This window comes from Vipera ursinii (assembly GCF_947247035.1).
Source record: "Vipera ursinii genome assembly, chromosome: 16".
Classification (NCBI taxonomy): Eukaryota; Metazoa; Chordata; class Lepidosauria; order Squamata; family Viperidae; genus Vipera; species Vipera ursinii.
In genome coordinates, this window is record NC_139529.1 from 3,708,401 (window position 1) to 3,731,389 (window position 22,989).

The 22,989-nt window shown below is 44.3% G+C and overlaps 1 protein-coding gene across 1 annotated transcript in view; it reads right to left on the reverse strand.

The window, feature by feature from the left end:
- Window positions 1-22,989, reverse strand: part of GPSM1 (G protein signaling modulator 1) — a 95,508-nt gene that overhangs the window by 15,955 nt on the left and 56,564 nt on the right. Inside the window, exons 10-11 of the mRNA XM_083375100.1 lie at window positions 22,645-22,715; window positions 20,102-20,269 (exon numbers count right to left, since the gene is read on the reverse strand). Coding sequence (XP_083231226.1) covers window positions 20,102-20,269; window positions 22,645-22,715 — 239 coding nt within the window. The remainder of the gene's footprint in view (window positions 1-20,101; window positions 20,270-22,644; window positions 22,716-22,989) is intronic.

Here is a 22,989-nt window from a genome sequence, read left to right on the forward strand (position 1 = left end):
TGGCAAGCTGTTCCACCGGTTAATTGTCCTCCCCGTCAGGAAGTTTCTCCTTAATTCCAGGTTGCTTCTCTCTTTGGTCAGTTTCCAACTGTTGTTTCTTCTCCTGCCCTCTTGGGCTTTGGAGAACAGTATTTGTGGCAGCCCCTCAAATACTGGAACACTACTATCACTCCCAGAATTCACCAGCCAGCCTTGCTGGCCCAAGATACATTCCTCTTTTCTTCTTGGCTAAGCCTCAAAGATTCCAAACGGGATCTACTTGTCCCTTCCTAGCTGGCTGGGGATTTCTTGGGGTTGGACGTCCACACCTCTGGAAAATGGCCAAGGCTGAGAAATGCCACTTGGGGGGGAAAAAAAGCACAAAGCTCCATTCCACGGCCAGAGTTGATCTTGGAGGGAGGAAGACAAAAGGGGATCTGGTCTGAATCCAAGGCTAGCTTTTGCCAATATTTAAGGGCAAGTAGGGTGTTGATCCCAGGTGGCAGAGTTCGGGTTGCGTGTCCTTCTCACAAGACAAAACGTCACCGGAGCAATCCCAGAGATGTTTCTTTGAAGACGTTTCGCTTCTCCTCCCAGAGGCTTCTTCAGCTCCGACTGGATGGTGGAGGAGGGAAGGATTTACAAGCTCCGAGGGGCCTCAACGACTCTCGAAAAAGGAGGCAAACGTCCAGCTGTCTGCGAGGAGTATAAATCCTTCCCTTTCCCCCACCATCCAGTCAGACCTGAAGAAGCTTCTGGGACAGTGATGGCGAACCTTTTAGGGACCGAGTGCCAAAACTCCAACCCCAAAACCCACATGTATCATCGGGTGCCAAGTGGGTGTGGCCCATTGGGTGGGTGTGGCCCTTTGGGTGGGCGTGGCTGCAGTGGTAACGGCAGACTGGGTGGGACTAAAAAGTTCAATCAATCAATTCCAACTTTGCGAGATCTTTTTTTTCCCTGCGTGAAGTTGACATCGATTGATTGATTGATTGAACCTTTTTTTTTGCACATGGCAGCAGAGGCCTAAAGCGAAAAGGTTTTATAAAACCCAACTGTAGGCCTAAGTCTGGGCCGACAGCGTGCGTGCCCACAGAGAGGGCTCTGTGTGCCACCCTGTGGCCCCCGTGCCATAGGTTCGCCATCACGGTTCTGGGATGAGAAGCGAAACGTCTTCAAAGGAAAAACAAGGAAGTCCTGAAAAAGCACCTTTGGGACAACTGTGACTTGGAGGACCGAGAATCTCCAATCCCTGGAGCCAAGATCGCCGCTCTCCATTTGGAGAAACTCCGCTCCTCGTTTTGGCCTAACCGGCAGATGAGTCAAGCTGCAGAGGGGCTTTGAAGCCAAGGAAAATGGGCACGGGTGCCTTGCTAGGTAGCCATGTTCTCCTTCAACCAGCCCAGAGGTCTTACCTCCTGCAGGATGACGTGGGCGGTTACACAGGCCCCCGCCAGCTATGCTGGTGGTGCCAAGCTTAGCAGAACGAAACACAGTCAATGAAGGGCCCGAAGGAAGAAGTGTAAGACGGGTGGAGGCTCAAACCCCCCCCTCCTATCCCAGCTCAGCTATTTTACTGGAATCTGAAGAACTACAATTCCTTCAATTAGGCCAAGGCAAGCCTTCAATTGCACACCCACTGCTGAGAGACGCCTGGCTTTCTTTCAGGAGTCCAAAAGAAAGGGACACTGGCCGTCAAAAAGAGGGTTCCCCCCCCCTAGGAGCAATCTCTTGCAGATTTAACCCCAACACTGAGCAGAGCCAGGATAGAGCCTGGGTTTCTCCCACAGCAGGAAGCCAGGGTTTGTTTGAATCACGGTCTGCTGAATAACAACTTCCTGGAAAAACAGCCCTTTGACAAACCGCGTTTGGCTGGGTACACACAACACACGCACCATCCTCAATTCGTGGGTTTGGCATAACCAGCGGGGTGCCCAAAGAAATACAGGCAGTCCTGGACTTAACGAGGGCAATTGAGGCCGGAATAATCTGTTGCTAAGTGGGACATTCGTTAAGGGAGTTTTGCCCCCCCCCCCCATTTTGCCACTTCTCTTGCCTCGGTTATTAAGTGAATCACCACAGTTAGTGAAAGGGAACCGGGCTTCCCCAGATATTTTGCTTGCCAGGGGAAGTCGCAAAAGGGGATCGCATGACCCCGGGATGCTTGCAGCCGTCGTAAATGCGAGTCGGTTGCCAAGTGTTCTGGATTTTGATCACGCGAATGCAGGGATGCTGCAGCGGTCGCAAGTGTGAAAAACAATCCCATTTTTTTTGCCAGCGATGTCGTATCTTCGAACAGTCATTAAATGAACTGTTGTAACTTGAGGAGTAGGTGTAACCCCGCTTCTGGCAAATTCTCGCTTCGCATGTCATTAAGCCCAAACTCAGCGGCTCTGGCTTTTAAGGTGATGGAGGAATTCGCTCGGCACGAGAAGACCAAATTCAGAGTTTCTCTGAAAATCCCAGGGGACCTTCCTAGAAAACTCTGCGCTTGCTATTTATTTGCACATAACTGGACACTTAACAAATACACAGCCTTCATTTGACCTCCTTGGGTAGGTGCTCTTGAATCACTTTCCTCGTTAAACAAGGTAAGGCTAACCTGGCCTCTCCTCCCCTCCCCTCCATCTTTTTCTCTCTCCTCCCCTCTCCTCTCCCCTCATTCCTCTCTTCCCCTCCCCTCTCCTCCATCATTCCTTTCCTTTCTCCTCCCCTCCCCACTTCTCCTCTCCTCCTCTCCCCTCTTCTACCATTCTTCTCCTCTCTTCCATCATTCCTCTCTTTCCTCTCTTCCCCTCTTCCATCATTCTTCTCCTCTCCCCTCCCCTCTTCTCCATCATTCCTTTCCTTTCTCCTCCCCTCCCCTCCCCTCTCTTCTCCTCTCCTCCTCTCCCCTCTTCTACCATTCTTCTCCTCTCTTCCCTCATTCCTCTCTTCCCCTCTCTCTTCCCCTCCCCTCTTCCACCATTCTTCTCCTCTCTTCCCTCATTCCTCTCTTCCCCTCTCTCCTCCCCTCCCCTCTTCCTCATTCTTCTCCTCTCCTCCCCTCTCTTCTCTGTCTCCTCTCCTCTTTTCTCTCCTCCCTGTCCCTGACCCTAAGACTGACAAATTCTTCGGAGGGGAGACGGAGGCTGCCGTGCGGAGGCTGCCGTGCCTAAGAGGCCGAGGACCTTCATCAAGGCAGAGAGGCAATCTTTTAAAATTAGACCTGATTACCTTGAGAAGAATTAAAAATAGTGACGCCTTGAGAGAAGGCAGGCAGGGAAGAGGTGGCTGCTGGCAAAAACAGGATCCTGATTCACTCTCCTTTCCTGCATCCTAAATCCCTCTTCCCTTCTCGGCTAAGCTTCAGAGATCCCACACAAGATTGTGCTTTTATAATAATAAAAATACTATTAAAATGATTGCTTTTCAAATATTTTATCAACGGATTTGTTGATTGTTTTTTCTCCAATGTTTCCACCGAGGAAGTAGCACAACAGAAGCTCACCGGGCAGCCACACACAAACCCGGCTTCTCTTGATAGCCAGTCTCACAGGTGCAAATGTGGACGAAACCTCTTTTCCACCACCCCAGATCCACGTCCTGGGCCACCGCATTTGATATTCCCCCTCAAAATTATACCCTGCATCTGTCTCTCTCCAGCACACAGTGTAAAATATCCAGCGAAAGAGAGTGCCCGTCAACTGCCTGAATTTTGACGATACAAAAACGTCGGGACCAAAGCACAATATATATATTTTGGGGGGCACCGCTGAAAACCTGTTGTGCACTGGAAAGTTTCCAGTTGGCTCAGCTGCACCAGCCAGCTATTGGTTATTTCCACGAACTATTTTTTCCAAAATACAGAGCTAATGAAGGAATACTCCTTTGATTTCGGATCGTAATTGAGCCTGGCAATTACAGCCTTAAGTTGTGATGGTGGCTCTTCATGCGATATGGACCTGTTTTCACGGTGGTGCTTAAGCCAACGTGATGGTAAACACTGGTTTCCAGGGGGAGGGGGGAATGTAAAATGCAGTAATGTGAATCTGGTTGCAGGACTTTAGGGAGGGGGCGGTTGCTCTAACTTCAATAGTCACTAAAGGATCCGTCATAACTTGAGGACTACCTGTACCCTTTTCCCTTTTCACCTGCTATGGGAACACAAAAGTAATGAACTAGGCTCATTACTTTTACACGACTGATAAAAAAATGAAGTGCAACATGACACAGTCGTCTTTGTAACCTGAATCGACACCCTCTCCCTCTCTTCTCCCCCTTTGGCACCAACAGAACATCCAAAGAGCTTTTCTGATTTGATGGACAGCCCTAATTAACACCATCTTTGCCGTGAAGTAGACATGAGCTTGGGAAAAAGGAGAGAAGCAACCTGGAATTAAGGAGAAACTTCCTAACAGTGAGGACAATTAACCAGCGGAACAGCTTGCCACCTGAAATCATTGGGGCTCCATCACTGGAGGTTTTTAAGAAGAGGCTGGACAGCCACTTGTCTGAAATGATATAGGGACTCCTGCTTGAGCAGGGGGCTGGACTAGAAGACCTCCAAGGTCCCTTCCAGCTCTATTCTGATTGATTGAAATGAATATTGTTAATAGGGATTCTTACACAGGTTAGGTTTCCCAGGATTTTGAAGAAGTAGGACAGGAAGAGTATCTATGCTTTTGAACATTGGTGTTGGAGAAGACTCCTGAGATTGCCGTGGATGGTCAAGATAAGAAATATTTAGATCAGGGATCTCCAACCTCCAAGCTATGGTGGCTGAGGAGCTGAAGTGCAAATGATGGGAAAAAGTGGAAGGACAGAGAAGAGAATGACCAGCAACAAGGTGGGTGGACAGTTACAGTGGCAATGGGGACACCACTGAAAGATCTGAAGGACCAGGCTGGGGACGGATCATCATGGAGATAGCCTATCTATGTGATTGCCAAGACTCAATAACACCTAATCAGTCAATTATTCAATGGGAAGAAAGAGAAGACGACAACAACCAACAGCAAGGTGGATAATTTAATTACTTGGGAATGGGTGGGCCATTGGAAGACATGAAAGACCAGGTTGGGGAAGATCATCGTAGATAAAAACTTATCTGTGAGGTTGGCAAGAATCAGAAATAACTTAATTGCACCCAATAAGTCAATCTACCCATCTAGCTCTTTACTTTCCAATGAAAAGACCACCTCATGTTTTACTTGATTCTGAGAGGCGAGGCTGACAAGTTTTATTCAGGGAACGTGGAAGCACACAACTCAATCTGTGCTCCTGGCGTTATTTTTTTTTCACAAAACAATGGCAGGGGAATTCTGGGAGTTGAAGTCCACACAGTGTCGATGCTGCTAACATCGGATGTCCTTGCTTTGACAGCAGATGAAAACGCAGCCATTTTCTTTTTAGAATTAGTTGGTGCTGGGAGTGGGGATCGGGATAAGAGTCCAGCTAGCCATAACAATAATAACTCTGCCGTGGGAACCCAAGGACATTGGGCCCAGAGCTGATAGCGTTTTCGGCTGGAGAGCTGGGGAGAAAGCCCGCACGCTTCAAGTTAATTGGGGAATGTGATTTATGATTCTTTATTGGAGGTGGGAATTGTACTTTGTTACTTTGTATCCAGGGCAGGGGAGTTTTAGTTTTGGGGTTCAACTATGTAGTGCCGATACTGTGTTATCTGAATAAAAGATTCTTTAAGTTAAACAACGCCTGGACATTCTTTTGAAGGGTTTCATCTGTCAGAACCGTGACATTCATCTTAAAGCTACCAGAGTTGAGAAACACTGTCTTAACATATCAGATTTGTACCTTTGATGGAAAGGAAATAGCCAGAAACCTCAGGAAAAAAGATTTATTCCCGGTCAAGAGGATTCAGGTCTTGGGAAGGCAGCAGTGTCCAATGGTTCACGCGGTGGTTTCCAAGCATCAAGGGACACCTCAAAATGTCAGCCCCTTCCATCTCTCAGCTCCCCTCCCTAAGGAAATGTCTTTAATCATGTGTCAAACCGTCTGCATTTCGCTCCCCCCAGCCCCAAGGAGGAAAGATCGTCACCTACATTTCTTCCTTTCTTTGACAAAGAATCACCTTGTCAAGTGACTGTAAAGGCAGGAATTAAATGTTTTTCAAATGACCCGAGAGACTCTTCTATCAGCAGAAAGACTCAGCCGAATGAGACCAGGCCTCTAAATTTAGTCCTTAATAATCCACTGCCTGCCCATTGGGTCGAGGAGACGTTCTCCAAGGTGGCAAAAGAAGAAATCTAAATTTAAAAGGAAATAACAGGCCAGGGAGGAATTTCCAGAACAGGTCATGTTCTGCAACGCTGGAGGATGAAGGAGTTCAGGCGGCACGTAGCTCCCGGTGAGGTGTCACCTTGCAAAACCTGGCTTTTGTGAAACTGAGCTTGGAGAAAGCGTGACTTTGGTCTCTTGCCTCTGCGAAACCAGCATGCCCAGAAACAGTTCCAGGCTGTCCTCGACTTACAACAGTTCATTGAGTGACCGTTCAAAGTTACATCGTTAAAAAAAATGACGTACGTTACAGCATTCGCCCGTGGCAACTGGCTCATATTTATGACACTTGACGCATCCGGGGGGGGGGCGTCCCGTGATCCCCTTTCGCGGTCTTTTGACAAGCAAAGTCAGTGGGGGAATCCAGATTCACTTAACAACCGTGTGACTAAGCTAACAGCCGCAGGGGTTCACTTTACAACTGGGGCAAGGAAGGTCGTCAAGCGAGGACAAAGCTCGTTCAGCAAATGTCTCGGTCAGGAACAGAAATTCTGGGCTCAGTTGTGGCTGTGAGACGAGGACCACCCGTATTAAGCGCATCGCCTTCAATTTTACAACGTGTCGGTTCAGTCGTTAAGCGAACCACAGGGTCATTAAGTGAATCACACGGCTATTGATTGGAAGCCACTTGGAAAGCTTGCAAATGGTGGCGCGACAACCGTCGTAAAGACAGGCTGGCTTCCCAGCATCCGGATGTCGATCACAGAGCCCTGGGGATGTTGCGATGCTTCGTGAGTGCAGGGAGCGTCTGTAAGTCATTTTCAAGGAGGGGTGTAACTTTTGACAGTTGTTAAATGAGTGGTTGTAAGTCAAGGACTGCCTGTACACAGGACAGAGGCAGCTGAGGGAGGAGGGAATGATGACTGATTTAAGGGAGAAGATCAAAGTGTCAGAGCAGGCTGCATGAGATAACCCAGGAGTAAACCCAGTAAACTGTGATGACCCAGGCCAAGCAGTCGGCTGGCAAAAGGAACAGTTCTGAGGAACTCTGGGAGTTGAAGTCCACAAGCAGGGCTCTTCAAACTTGGCCCTTTTATGACTTGTGGACTTCCAACTTTTGTTGAAACTTTTCTTTTTAAAGAAAAAGTCAACAGCTATCTTCTTCATTCAGGTGGGCAGTTGGACATGGCTCACCTAAAGAGCAATGGCCCCTGAGTTTTCCGTGATGGGGGAGCTTCCTATGTTATGGAAAATAAATGTTTGGCATCTCAGGAGATTCAGTTACAGATGCAATCTCTCTCTCTATCCCTCCCTCCCTCCCTCCCTTTCTCTGTCTCTCTTTCTCTCTCGCGCGCGCTTTTTCTCTCTCTCTTGCTTTTTCTCTCTCCCTTTTTCTCTCTCCCTCCCTCCCTCTCCCTCCCTCCCTTTCTCTCTCTCTTTCTCTCTCTCTCTCTCCCTCCCTCCCTCCCTTTCTCTGTCTCTCTCTCGCGCGCGCGCTTTTTCTCTCTCTTGCTTTTTCTCTCTCCCTTTTTCTCTCTCCCTCCCTCCCTTTCTCTTTCTCTCTCTCTCGCTTTTTCTCCCTTTCTCTCTTTTGCTTTTTCTCTCTCCTTTTCTCTCTCTCCCTCTCTCTTTCTCTCCCTCCCTCCCTCCCTTTCTCTCTCTTTTTCTGTCTCTCCCTTTCTCTCTCCCTCCCTCTCTCTCATCCTCCCTTTCTCTGTCTCTCTTTCTCTCTCTCTCTCTCTCTTGCTTTTTCTCCCTCCCTCTCTCCCTTTCTCTGTTTCTCTCTCTCTCTCTCTTTCTCTGTGGCACTAAATCAAAGCATTCCTTTGTCCCAACCCCTGTAAAGTTTACAACTTTATAGGACAAAATGCCATCCAGATAGGAAGGAGAACCCAGAATGGGTCAAACTATGGTCTAAAATCATAAAGCAAAACAGGCTATGTTCCCAGAGCACGCAATAGCCTGGTTTCTCAATTAACCCATTTCCCTGGCATTGCATAACAAATTAAGCCCAATAGTTTGTACGTTCAACACATTAAGTGACAGAAAAAAGTTCATGAATCAAGGCGAACAGGACCCTATGTTTACAACTTGTAGATGCAGCCAACAGCTGTTTAGATATGATCTAGTTGAGAGGAGAGGAGAGGAGAGGAGAGGAGAGGAGAGGAGAGGAGAGGAGAGGAGAGGAGAGAAGAGAAGAGAAGAGAAGAGAAGAGAAGAGAAGAGAAGAGAAGAGAAGAGAAGAGAAGAGAAGAGAAGAGAAAATATATTCTGCATTGGCCAAGTGTGATCAGACACACAAGGAATTTGTCTCCAGTACATAAGCTTACCGTGTACACATAAACCGCAAGTAATAGGTCATAGGTCATAAATCATAGTTACAATCATTAATCATAAATTAAAAACAAGAACTGATAAATCCTAAGAAATGAACAGGAGAAGATAGTAGGGTAGATGAGAAAAGATGAGAAATAGGTGCTGGGCGAGTGGGGAGACCAATTCCTGAAACTTTGCATGATTCCAGCAAGAGATCCTCCACATCAGGGGTCTTCAAACTTGGCCCTTTTATGACTTGTGGACTTCAACTCCCAGAATTCCTCAGCCAGGAATTCTGGGAGTTGAAGTCCACATGTCATAAAAGGGCCAAGTTTGAAGATCCCTGCTCAGTGCTTTTTTTGTAAAAGAAAAAGGTGCCGGAACTCACACATGTCATACAACCTGCCTTGCCTACCCTACAAGATTCCATCCAAAAAAGGTGCCCTGTCCCTGCTCCACATCATCAAAATCTCAAGCCATCTGGTCCAAGGTACAAAGGCCTTGCAAAAATATTGGTGATTATCTTTCCTCATTTTGTTTAGTGATGAGGGTATTTCTTGTTTTGCAAACTCTGACAAAGATTTGGACCAGTAAGTGGCTGTCAGAAGAGGAATACTGTTCTCAGTATCTACTTCTGTTGAAGGATTTTTTTTAAAAAAAACCTTGATTTCTCATCCTACCATAGACCACAAGACACGTTTCTAAGACTGCCAGAAAGCATGCTTCAAAAATTTGCAAAGGAGGTGTGCTGAAAAATATCAAGTGAATGCTGTTTTTAGACTTTTAAGAAGAAGAAAAAATCTGATTGCACCAACATAATTTTTAAGCAGGGGAGGGAGGAAATATTAGAAATGACACACAAAATGCAAACCAGTGCCCCCAAAACACATCTCAGACAAATGAGAATTTCCAGACTCTTAGAGAAAATAAAATACTGTGGGATTTATGGACTGAAGGCAACCTGCATTTATTATTCTCTGTTCCAGCAAGTTGCCTTTTTAAGAGTGTCCATTTTGAAGAGCTAGGAAAAGCATCTTGGTGGTTTCACAGCAAGGAAGGAATGTCTGTAACTAAGGAAAATATTGTATCTATTCACAGGTTTATAGCCAGGATTCTAAAGACTTGATCGCCAGATCATTCAAGCTGGTTTCTTGCTTGATTCCTTTTGTCAAAATAGGATTAGTTAAAAAAAAAGGAAAACAATCTGTGGTTTACTTAGTTTGGAGTGCATATTAGGAACGTCCCATTTAGCTTGTTCTTCTACAAGCCAGAATCTGAAATGACTTCTTTTCTAGGCTTTGGGGCTTTTGCTTCAGGAAACCAAGAATCTTGGTTTGTCCATAAAACTAAACAAGAAACAGACTAGAGTTCTTCCACGAGTTGAATAGAATAGAATAGAATAAAGGAATAGACTAGAACAGAACAGAACAGAATAGAAATAAGGAATAGAATAGAATAGAATAGAATAGAATAGAATAGAATAGAATAGAATAGAATAGAATAGAATAGAATAGAATAGAATAGAATAGAATTAAGGAATAGAAGAGTAGAGTAGAGTAGAGTAGAGTAGAGTAGAGTAGAGTAGAGTAGAGTAGAATAGTTGGAAGGGACCTTGTAGGTATTCTAGTCCAGGGCTCCTGGACTAGACCAGTACCCCTGGTCCGTGGACCAATACCGGGCCACGGCATGCCAGCAACCAGTCCGCACAAACAAGCAAAGCCCCATCTGCGGGATGCAGGCAGCACACAAAACCACACACCCTCCAGTCCCTGGAAAAAACTCTCTCCACGGAAACAGTGCCCCAAAGGTTGGAGACCTCTGTTCTAGTCCAACCCCCCTGCTCAGGTAGGAAATCCTATACCATTTCAGATGGCCAACTCTTACTAAGATTGGAGCTGGCACCATAACTGGCTCATATGGCTTCATTTGCACTTCAGCAAACTGAGGCCTTTCACCTGAAGCCATAGTACGGCTTGTTTTGAAGGGTGCTGCAGGCAACATCCACATAACAATGGGTTTGATAACCCAGGTTTAACGATGGTGTGAATCCTACAAAACTCTGCTGGATCCAAGCCAGTTCCCACTCTGACCAATGCAAGGCACCCAGCCAGGGCCAACCAGAGCTTTAAGAGGTGTTCCCCCACTGTTTCAAAGATATACTCTCTCTAACCATGGAGGTTCCACAGACTTGGGATGAACTTCAGCAACAAGACTCTCTCAAGTACCTCAACTGACCCGCTCAAGCGGATGGCAAGAATGTCACTCCGGGTCCCGTCCCAATCGCTGAAAGTTCAGACCATCATTAAACAAATGGTCGTAGGTTGAATAAAAGAGTCGTGTTGCTGTTTTGTCTGCTGTGTAATCGTAGGCAAGATATATTAAATTCTACTTAAATTCTTCCGAGGAAGATCACCTCCGGAGCCCCCCATTTAATTTCACAACTAGAATTCATTCCACCTACCACCACTTTCAATGGTGCTGAAAAAAGTGGATTATGACCGGTCCTTGCACTTATGACCGTGATCAAAACTCGAGCACTTGGCATGATGGTTGCAGCATCCTGAGGGGGTCACATCCAGAGGGCTTCCAACAAGCAAAGTCGGTGAGGGAAGACATATTTGCTCAGTGACCACAGCACAAAAAAAGTTCCTAAAATCAGGCACTACTCAGTGATCTCATAGCTAGCTGAGTGACAGAGATTCTGTTTTCAGTTGTCAAGTCAAGGACTAGCTGTAATTTATTTTACCCACTACAGTATATCTTTACACTATATGGTCACCATATCACGAAAAAAGATGCTGAGAGATTAGAAAAAAAATTCAGAGAAAAGCTACTAAGATGATCCAAGGCCTGGAGACTAAAACATACGAAGTACGGCTGCAGGACTTGGGTTTGGCCAGTCTAAAGAAAAGAAGAAATAGGGGAGACAGGATAGCAGTGTTCCAGTATTTGAGGGGCTGGCACAAGGCAGAGGGGGATCAAACTATTCTCCAAAGCACCAGAGGGAAGGATGAGAAACAATGGTTGGAAACTGACCAAAGAGAGAAGCAACAGTGACAACAATTAACCAGTGGAACAGCTTACTCCTACAAATCAAGGGCGCTCCATCACTGGAGGTTTTTAAGAGGAGACTAGACATTTTACCTGTCTGAGATGGTGTAGGTTCTCCTGCTTAAGCAGGGGGCTGGACTAGAAGACCTCCAAGGTCCCTTGCAGCTCTGTTCTGTTCCATTCTATTCCATTCCATTCCAATTCCATTCCATTCTATTCCACTCCACTCTCCATTCCATATTATCTATTCTACTCTACTCTACTCTACTCTACTCTACTCTACTCTACTCTACTCTACTCTACTCTACTCCACTCCACTCCACTCCACTCCACTCCACTCCACTCCACTCCACTCCACTCCACTCCACTCCACTCCACTCTACTCTACTCTACTCTACTCTACTCTACTCTACTCTACTCTACTCCACTCCACTCCACTCCACTCCACTCCACTCCACTCCACTCCACTCTCTGAGAGGGATCTCGGAGTCCTAGTGGACAATCACTTAAATATGAGCCAGCAGTGTGCTGCAGCTGTCAAAAAAGCCAACACAGTGCTAGGCATTAACAGAGGGATAGAATCAAGATCACGTGAAGTACTAATACCACTTTACAATGCCTTGGTAAGGCCACACCTGGAATACTGCATCCAGTTTTGGTCACCACGATGCAAAAAAGATGTCGAGACTCTAGAAAGAGTACAGAGAAGAGCAACAAAGATGATTGGAGGACTGGAGGCTAAAACATATAGGGAACGGTTGCTGGAATTGGGTATGTGTAGTTTAATGAAGGGTGAGGGGTGACATGATAGCAGTGTTCCAATATCTCAGGGGCCGCCACAAAGAAGAGGGAGCCAAGCTATTCTCCAAAGCACCTGAAAGCAGGACAAGAAGCAACGGATGGAAACTAGTCAAGGAGAGAAGCAACCTAGAACTAAGGAGAAACTTCCTGACAGTTAGAACAATTAACCAGTGGAACCACCTGCCTCCAGAAGTGGTGAATGTTCCAACACTGGAAGTTTTTAAGAAGAGACTGGACAGCCATTTGTCTGAAATGGTATAGGGTTTCCTGCCTTAGCAGGGGGTTGGACTAGATGACCTCCAAGGTCCCTTCCAACCACCACCACCTCTTCTTCTTCTTCTTCTTCTTCTTCTTCTTCTTCTTCTTCTTATTATTATTATTATTATTATTATTATTATTATTATTATTATTATTCTTATTCTTATTCTTATTATTCTACTCTACTGCCAAAGACTCACCAGGCTACCGTCAACATGGCGCCATACACATTGGAGTTCTTAAAAGTCACCAACTGCTTACAAACATGTTCTTGGATGCACAATTTCCAGCTAGGAACCTGAGAGGTTATTCTTGACATGTCTCATCTAGTGGCATTGGTTGGTTCCCAGAAAAAATGACTTCTCAGAAATGGTCTCTGAGTGATGCAATAGCTTTCTGAACAGGTTCACGGCTGAAGGCCTTTCTTTTCCCAAAGCTCTATTTTCAGTATGTTTAAGGGTTGTGCTTTGAGATGGTTTTAAAGAGTTTTTCAGGCCACAGTATTAATTTTCTGAAGATTTTTTTCCCCTCTGTTTTGGCTAGGTTTCATTTTTTTTTAACCTAACTGTTTCAAGCTTCTGGAGGCTTAGATTTTTGCAGCTTAACAGTTTTAAACTTCATCAACTGCTAAAATTAATAGGGATGATGTAAGTGTTGAAAAGTTAAACAAACCCCCCCCAACCTCCTTAAAATGTCGCAAATAATGTCTCAGCTATAAAAAGCTTTAGCTACATACTGGTATAAATAATTGCAAAATTGAATAAACGGTATAATGGCCTCTGGGGTTAGTAAAACCTCTAAAAGAGGTCTGGGGGTTGTCCTTCAGATATTCTAAGATAAAACTGTGATTATTTTCCCCTCATTGCCTGGACTGCAGCTCTCCTGAAGTGACATCTCTATTTCTTTCTTTTCCATCCTTTCCCATTTTGCTAAAACTAAGGATAGATGCTGTTTTTACCATCCACCCTAAAATGGGTGAATGGAAAAAATAGTTTTATAACGTGCATTTTTCAAACCCAGGAATTAAACATAAGCAAGAGGAGCTTATGTTTACCCTCCAATTAACCCCAGCCAAAGATGCTTCCTGGCTGTTCAAAATAGCCACAGGTTTCTTAAAAATCCAGCATACAATGAATCATAGGAATCCCAGACGTGGAAGACGCCATAGAAATAAATCCACTTTTTTTTCGAACTTCATAACATTAAAATTGACGGGTTTCAACTCCCGGAAATCTCTTTTGAACAAAATATGGATCTAGTCCAGGGGTAGGCAACCTCGGCTCTTTTATGGCTCATGGACTTCAACTCCCAGAATTCCTGAGTCAGCATAGTCACCATGAGTCATAAAAGAGCCGAGGTTGCCTACCTGTGATCTAGTCCAACCAGCCCAAGTAATCTCTAGCATTTTTGTTAGAAAAGTTAAGTTGCGATCCTAGTTAAAAGAACTAATTACTTAAGATGGCGGCGCCTGGAATGGCTGCGGCTGCATTGGCTCTTGAAGGCGAATACTTTTAGGAGGGATAGTAAGGACTATAGGCCACATGATCAGGAAGATTTTAACGTGTTTGAGCAACATGGTGGAACTAAGGTAACATATGACCGAAAATCTTTGCTGGCATGGCGAGTTTCTAGTTGTTTTGGAACTGCTGGTGAGACCGTTAAAAGTCGTTGGCGCTGTTTGAATTTGTTCTACCAGCAGCAAGATCTGACTGCTGGCCCAGTGATGGATTGTATTGCAAATCAGGGCTGTTTCCAGAGGAGGCAGAGGAGGAGAGGACCTGGAGCTTACGGAGCGAAGGAACTGGATGAGGCTGTCGGCAGGCCCAGAGGAAGAGAGAGAGGCTTTTGGAGGAGTTGGTGGCGGCGGCAGCAGTGTGCTCCAGGGGCGAAAAGAAGCAAGGCCTCTTTAAGGAAAAGGTGGAAGAGTCAGGATCAGAAAAAGGAAAGAAGGCGAGGTTGTCAGAATACAAGCGAATTTGAGGGCTAATCCACATGGAGCCCCATTTCCATCTGTCCTGTTTGCCATTGTTCACTCCCTAGAGACTAAAATGGACAATGTGAAATTTGAGCGGGCCCCGAACAAGGAGTATATATCGGAGGTGGTGACCCTTTGAGAGCTGTAGGCAACGAAATTTCATTTTGATGTATGCCGATTGGTGTACATTCAAAGTGATAATAAAGTTATCATTATCATTATTGCTTTTAATTATATTCAGTGCTTTTTTTGTAAAAGAAAAAGGTGCCGGAACACACACACGTCATACAACCCGCCTTGCCTACCCTACAAGGTTCCATCCAAAAAAGGTGCCGGAACTCCGTTCTGAGCGTTCGATGAGAAAAAAAGCCATGGTTATATTAGAAACTGAATAGCAGCTATCAGCATTCTAAGTGATTTCAAACTTGAGTAAACCTCTTTCTGCTAGAAGAGAATATTCGTAGCTCAGGATTGGACTGTGGGGTCCTTGGTGCCTTGTGAGTTTGCAGATGTTTTCTTGCAGATGTTTCACTAGCCAAACCAGATAACGTCATCCGTTACTACCACTGATGATGTAACCTAGTTTGGTAATGAAATGTCTGCAAGAAAACCCAAACTCAGAGAGACACAGACCCCACAACCCTACTTCTTCGCCCAGAATGACCTTAGAAATTAAATCGGACAAACTACACACCCCAAACTATAATAAAAGCATTAAAATTGTTCTATGTTCTGCTCCCTCAAAGATTTAAAAAAATGGGGGGGGACCTACACAGGCTCTGCAGGGATGAAGAATTGTAGATTGTATGTCATGTGAAATAAGCCCATTTGCACACTTTTAACAGTTAAGAGGGAATTGAACTGGATTGGGACAATGGGATGGGATGGGATGGGATGGGATGGGATGGGATGGGATGGGATGGGATGGAATGGAATGGAATGGAATGGAATGGAATGGAATGGAATGGAATAGAATAGAATAGAATAGAATAGAATAGAATAGAATAGAATAGAATAGAATAGAATAGAATAGAATAGAATAGAATAGAAAGAAATAAGAAATAAGAATAGAATAGAGTAGAGTAGAATAAGAAATAAGAATAGAATGGAATGGAATGGAATGGAATGGAATGGAATAGAATAGAAGGGACCTTGGAGGTCTTCTAGTCCATCCCCCTGCTCAAGCAGGAGAACCTATATACCATCACAGACAGCTGAATGTCCAGTCTCTTCTGAAAAACCTCCAGCAATGAAGCACCCACGATTTCTGGTGGCAACCTGTTCTCCTGGTTAATTGTTCTCACTGTCAGGAATGTTCTCCTCAATTCCAGGTTGCTTCTCTCTTTGGTCAGTTTCTCGTCCTTCCCTCTGGTGCTCCTTGGTGAGTTTCCATCGATTGCCTCTTGCCCTACCTTCAGGTGCTTTGGAGAATAGCTTGATTCCCTCTTCTTCGTGGCAGCCCCTGAGATATTGGAAGACTGCTATCTCACGGGTTGCCACAAAGAAGAGGGAGTCAAGCTATTCTCCATGTGTTGTACTTAGCAAGCACAGAAGTTCCCTCTTATTCCAGCCTGTGGTACTCCAGTTGTTTTGGGATTGCTCCCAAGGCACCTGTTACTATGGGTGCCACCCTTGCTTGCTTTTGCCACAGTCTATGCTGGCTCAGGAATTCTGGGAGTGGAAGTCCACGAGTCATAAAAGAGCCAAGGTGGCCCAGAAATTCTGGGAGTTGAAGTCCACGAGTCATAAAAGAGCCAAGGTGGCCCAGGAATTCTGGGAGTTGAAGTCCACGAGTCATAAAAGAGCCAAGGTGCCTCAGGAATTCTGGGAGTTGAAGTCCACGAGTCATAAAAAAGCCAAGGTGGCCCAAGAATTCTGGGAGTTGAAGTCCACGAGCCAAGGTTGCCTACCCCTGGATTATCCCCATTTTCCAGGAAAGTATCCTGCCAAAAGCCCTTGTACCATCAGGAGATTGTTCCCAAGATTTGTCTTAATCTTTTCCTTTCTGATTGGGAATGAAAAGCACCAATTCATGGAACAGCAAATATTTTAAGATAGGTAGCATCTCACCTGTTAGTCACCTCTTTAGGAGACAAAGCACAGCTATTGATCAACTGAGGAAAATAGGGTAATAATAATAATAATAATTAATAATAATAGTAATAATAATAATAATAATAATAATAATAATGAAGAAGAAGAAGAAGAAGAAGAAGAAGAGGAAGAAGAAGAAGAAGAAGAAGAAGAAGAAGAAGAAGAAGAAGAAGAAGTTGGAAGGGACCTTGGAGGTCATCTAGTCCAACCCCCTACTCGAGCAGGGGATCCTATATAATATAATAATAATAATAATAATAATAATAATAATAATAATAATAATAATAATAATAATAATAATAAAGTTGGAAGGGACCTTCGAGGTCATCTAGTCCAACCCCCTGCTCAGGCAGGAAACCCTATACCATTTCAGACAAACGGCTGTCCAGTCTCTTCTTAAAAACTTCCAGTGTTGGAGCATTCACAGCTTATGGAGGCAGGTTGTTCCACTGGCTAATTGTTCTCACTGTCAGGAAGTTTCTCCTTAGTTCTAGGTTGCTTCTCTCCTTGACTAATTTGAAACGAGGCGTCCTTATTACTCTCTGAGCTCGTTTCATTGTGGATGTCGTTTCATTTGGGTAATGAAATGTCTGCAAGGAGACAACCAAGCTCAGAGAGCACCAAGGACCCCTCGTTGCTATTTAGGTTTTCCACCCAGGATATGGACTTCTTCCTTTGCTGGACCTAGTTTGGTAGAACCAAGTCTTTACCTTACGGTGACTAGGACAATTATTTAACCCAAGGAGAATCACTGTGTTCACTTCTGTTTAATTAATGAAGCAAACTTGTCATCCTCAATGTCTCCGATGCCCAGCAGACCAACTGAGCTTCAAAAAAAAACAAAAAACAATCAGCCCTGATCATTTTGCTCCCTACAACGTTTTACTATGTTTTTGTTCTTCGGCAAAGCAAGGCTCCCGATCTTAATGGCAGTTTAATGCTAACAGGACATGAAAAATGGCCCAGAATCCAAACAGATCAAGCTGTGCAGGTCTGGAATTTATCAGCCAACTTGCATCTGGTTGTCCCCTTATCCAGTGCCTATAAATGGGCTTGGCTTGGAGGCTGTGGCTGACAACCGGGTTATCATCAACATAAATGCATTAGGAATTAAACATCTGTGCTTCCTGCATGCTAAAAAAAAATAAAAGAAAAATCAAAAGGCTTCTGCTCAGAAAAGGTGAATTTGGTGATTAGGGCAAATTTGCATTTTTGACTGGAGAATTTATTCTCTTTCCCCTGCATCTGAGAACAGTCTGTTCACATAGTTTTATTTATTGTTATTCGTGCATATTTGTGTTTATTGTGTGTTCCTTTATTCAGCCTCTACTAGTTTTTGAGGCTTTCTCAACTGTGCTCAAATGAAAACGCCTTTCACTCAGGCACAAATATAGAACTGATCTGTTGAAATGTACACACTGCTTCTTAAAAGTTCACGTGGTTTTAGCGTTGTGTTAATTCCCCCATACAAGTTTTAATTAGTGCAAACCTGTTTTAGCCTACATGCCAGAAAAATACTGCAGTAACTGTATTCCTAAATAAAGATTTTTTTTGAAAAAAAAATCTGCACGGAACATGAGTTTTGAAATGCAAAGATGCAATTTGAAAACACTTCCTGCTTTTTCGCATGCTCCAAACCCTGGGGGAAAAAAACCTTTCAAACTTTCTCTTCTATAAAATGCTCTTTTGCTCTTGTATTGGTGCTCCCGTGGAAGGACAATGGGATGGGGATACTAGATTTTTGCATATATATATATATATATATATATATATATATATATATATATATATATATATATATATATATATATATATATATTTGTTTTCTGAGGTTTTGCATATATATATATATATGTGTGTGTGTGTGTGTGTGTGTGTGTGTGTGTTCTTATTTCCTAAAATTATTCAAATTGCTAATAAAGAATTTGGGAGGCTAAGATGATCATTTCGAACTCTTTATGTTCTCGTCAGTTAGTCATACCCTTTATCTGAGATTCGAACCCGGGCTGATTATATATCAGGCAGTGTTTTAACCTCCTGAGCCACGGGTTAAAACATATGTGTGTGTGTGTGTGTGTGTGTGTGTGTGTGTTTCAAAAGGCCTTTCTTTTCAATGCATGGTGTTAACAGATAAACCTTATTGTTTCATCGTGGTGTATGCAAATTCAAGGTCCTTCTAAATGAATGAGAAAATACAGTGATCCTTGGTTTATGACCCCAATATGGATCAGATTTTTCCACTGTAAGTCGTTGTAGTTGTAAATCAAATCACGGGACCTGACCCATTTAAACAACCATTTTTATCCCGGTTGTAAGTCACTGCAGGTGTAAGTAGGGTCATGTGATTGTATATAGAAATCCAGCTTAACCAATGCCTTTTTCTTTTTTTGGCATAAAAGTTGCAAAATATGATCATATGATGCCCCTCAGGATGCTACAACTGGTCATAAATGTGAGCAAATTGCCAAGTGCCCGGATTGTGATCATGTGATCATAGGGGTGGGCTATAGTAAGTTCAAATTTATTTTTTTTATTTTTTTATTTTATTTATTTTTTAGTTTAATCCCATTTATATCCCACCCTTCTCCGAAGACGAAAATTTAGATTGCCACTGACTTTTTGGAGGCCGTCAACCTGAACTATAGTTCAGCAACTGGTCGTAATTTGGTCGTAATACCTATGTAGGCCATCAGAAGAACATCTGAAAATCCACCCCAAGGATAAAACACCCAGACGCAAACTGAGCAACGTGGTATATGCAGTACAATGCAGGGAGCCACGTGCAGATCTGTACATTGGGGAAACAAAACAACCACTTTGTCGTAAATGCGTGGCACAACATAGGAGTACAAACCCATCAGGACAAGAGTCAGCCATTCATCAACTGCATTTAAAAGACAAAAGGCCGCTCTTTCGAAAGGCAGCAAAGTCCACCTTTTGGACGGAGAGGACCGCTGGTTTGAAAGAGGGGTCAAAGAGGCCATCTAGGTCAAAACTGAACGGCCCTCTCTCAACAGAGGAGGGGAGGATACAACATCGTCTATCTCCAGTCTACAACACGGTCCTTTCAGCAGTTCCAAGGAGGATCCGCGCCCATTTGCACCCCTCAGGTGATCCTGAGGACACAGATAAACCTCCAAGTGGCCTCAACGACTCTCAGAAAGAGTGCTAATGGCCAGATGACTGCAAGGAATATAAATCCTTCCATTCTCCGCCATTCAGTCAGAACTGAAGAAGCTTCGGGGAGGAGAAGCGAAAGGTCTTCAACGGAGAAAGAAGGAAGTCAAGCTGCCCCGTGAAAAAAGCACCTTTGGGCCAGCCATGACCTGGACTGACTGAGAATAGACAAGAACTGAAAATAAAGCACTGATGGGCACCGGGGAAATATTTATTCGCTTTCCTTCTTACCAGCTGGGATAACTGGACCTGGACGTCACTGGCTTCCAGAGGAGATTCACCGTAGCCCTCCAAGAGTGACGGGTTTTGCCGGTACTTATGGGATCTACCAGAGAGAGGCAAGGAATCTTTTCCGGTTATTCCGAGGTCTCCTAAGTGGTGGCTCTCTCCATTCTGATCCTGGAAAAATAAAAAAGGAATTTATGGACCATTCCCTCAAGGCAGAGGTTTTTCCAGTAAAGCCCATCTGCAGTGACCTCACTTCCCCTTTATTGTATGCTTGGCTTGTGTCACTGCTGTGGGGTGTGCATTACGAACTTGTTGCACATGCTCAGAGTGTGCAAAGGCGCATCTTGTTCCTTGCTTCCCAGCAAAAAACAGGCAGACACTCAAACGGATGGGTTTTTTGCTGGTCAATTGTCACATGCTGGTTGAAAGCAGAACGGAGCAGAACGACAAGAGTTGGAATGGACCTTGGAGATCTTCTAGTCCAACCCCCCTGCTCAGGCAAGAAGCCCAATACCGTTTCAGAGAAACGGTTGCCCAGTCTCTTCTTAAAAACTTCCAACGTTGGAGCATTCACAGCTTCTGGAGGCAGGTTGTTCCACTGGTTGATTGTTCTAACGGTTAGGAAATTTCTCCTTAGTTCCAGGTTGCTTCTCTCCTGGATTAGTTTCCATCCGTTGCTTCTTGTCTTGCCTTCTGGTCCTTTGGAGAACAGATTGATTCTCTCCCTGCAGTTTGCAGCTTGGCCAATTAATCAAAGATTAGTTTTATTTAAATCTCCAACACTGGAAGTTTTGAAGAGACTGGTCACTCATTTGTCTGAAATGGTATAGGGCTTCCTGCTTGAGGAGGGGGTTGGACTAGATGACCTCCAAGATCCCTTCCAAATTCTATTCTATTCTATTCTGTTCTGTTCTGTTCCGTTCCGTTCTGTTCTGTTCCTAATTCTAATTAATTCTGTTCTGTTCTGTTCTGTTGTTCTATTCTATTCTATTCTATTCTATTCTATTCTATTCTATTCTATTCTATTCCTACTCCTACTCCTACTCCTACTCCTACTCCTACTCCTATTCTTATACTATTATTCTATTCTTTCCAGGAAAATTGGATAATATAAAATACAACATGCAGGTAAAATAAAATGAAAGACTTGGATAATGTAACATGCAAGTAATGTAAATGCAGGATGATGCTGACTGAAAAAGGGACTAACTGTGCTTCAAATTATGGCCAAGGTTGCCCATTTCTACTCATTCCCCCACCTCCCAAATAATTCCACAGACTCCTATTGCAACTCTGTTCAGCCATTTACACAGGTGTTTAAGACAAAAGAGGAAGGCCACAGCATCCTGATAAGGCCCTGGCTGTGTACAAGGTGTGAGATGCTAGAATTTGGATTCCTGCATGGAGCTGGAGGTGGTCTGGATGGCCTCATGGGCTCCTTCCAACTCCTCGATTCTGCAAGGAGAACATCAGTGATCCTGGAAGGAAGCACCCTCCTGCAAAAATATGAAGATTCCCCCAAAAGCAGATGATCAGACAATGTCCTAAGAGAAGCAGATACCCAAGTAATTGTTCCTGATATTCCTTGGGAAGACGATTCAGTGCCTTGGTCTAAGTTGACATCAAAATCTGGTTCTGACTTCTTCCCCCCAGAACATCAAAGAACAAAGGGGTACAAGTTCTACTGCCCATAAAAAGAAATGTGGTGGAGCAGGGTAGAATGTAACCAACTCTTTGTTGTTGTTGTTAGTTGCGAAGTCGTGTCCGACCCATCGCGACCCTATGGACAATGTTCCTCCAGGCCTTCCTGTCCTCTACCATCTTCTGGAGTCCCTTTAAGCTCACGCCTCCTGCTTCAGTGACTCCATCCAGCCACCTCATTCTCTGTCGTCCCCTTCTTCTCTTGCCCTCCACCTTTCCCAGCATGAGGCTCTTCTCCAGTGAATCCTTCCTTCTCATTAGGTGGCCAAAGGATTTGAGTTTGAGCTTCAGGATCTGGCCTTCTAAAGAGCAGTCAGGGTGGATCTCCTCTAGGACTGACTGGTTTGATCGCCTTGCAGTCCAAGGGACTCGCAGGAGTCTTCTCCAGCACCGGAGTTCAAAGGCCTCAACCTTCACCAAAGGATATCTTACAAGGTAAGCAACAACAAACCACTGTCTGCGGCCATTCACTCCTCTTGCTCAATTCCTAGCCACCATTACTCTTACAGCTTGCTTTGAATTGGTGCCTCAGCTTTTAGGACTGCCTTCTCCAAATTGTGGGCACTAAAATGTGCTGTGGGGAATTCTGGGAATGGAATTCCACCTATCTGGAGCATATCTTTTGATTCCCAGAATCTCAGAAATTGTCAGTATTGGAGAATTCTGGGAAGTGAAGAGGTCTATCAGGAGGACATTTTTAAATTCCCAGAATACTCAGCAAAGGCCAGGCTGGAGAATTCTGGGAGTTAAAGTCCACCCATCCTGAAGGCACTCGGGATTGGGCGGGTTGTATTAGAACAACAGGAATGGTGGTGTTTTCACTGCCAACCTTGATTGCCATTTACCTTTTCAGATGGGAACCTCAGGAGCTCAAGGCTGTTCATGCTGTTTGATTGGACCCACTTTGGTTTGGCTCCTGGAAAAAAAAGGCAGCCATTGGCGAGAATTTCAAGACAAACGAAACTGCAAACCAGGAATAAAAGTCGTCGTCGACTCAGCCACAATTAAGCCCAACATTTTGTGGAGTGGAATGGAATGGAGTGGAGTGGAGTGGAGTGGAGTGGAGTGGAGTGGAATAGAATAGAATAGAATAGAATAGAATAGAATAGAATAGAATAGAATAGAATAGAATAGAATAGAATAGAATAGAATAGAATAGAATAGAATAGAATAGAATTAGAATTAGAATT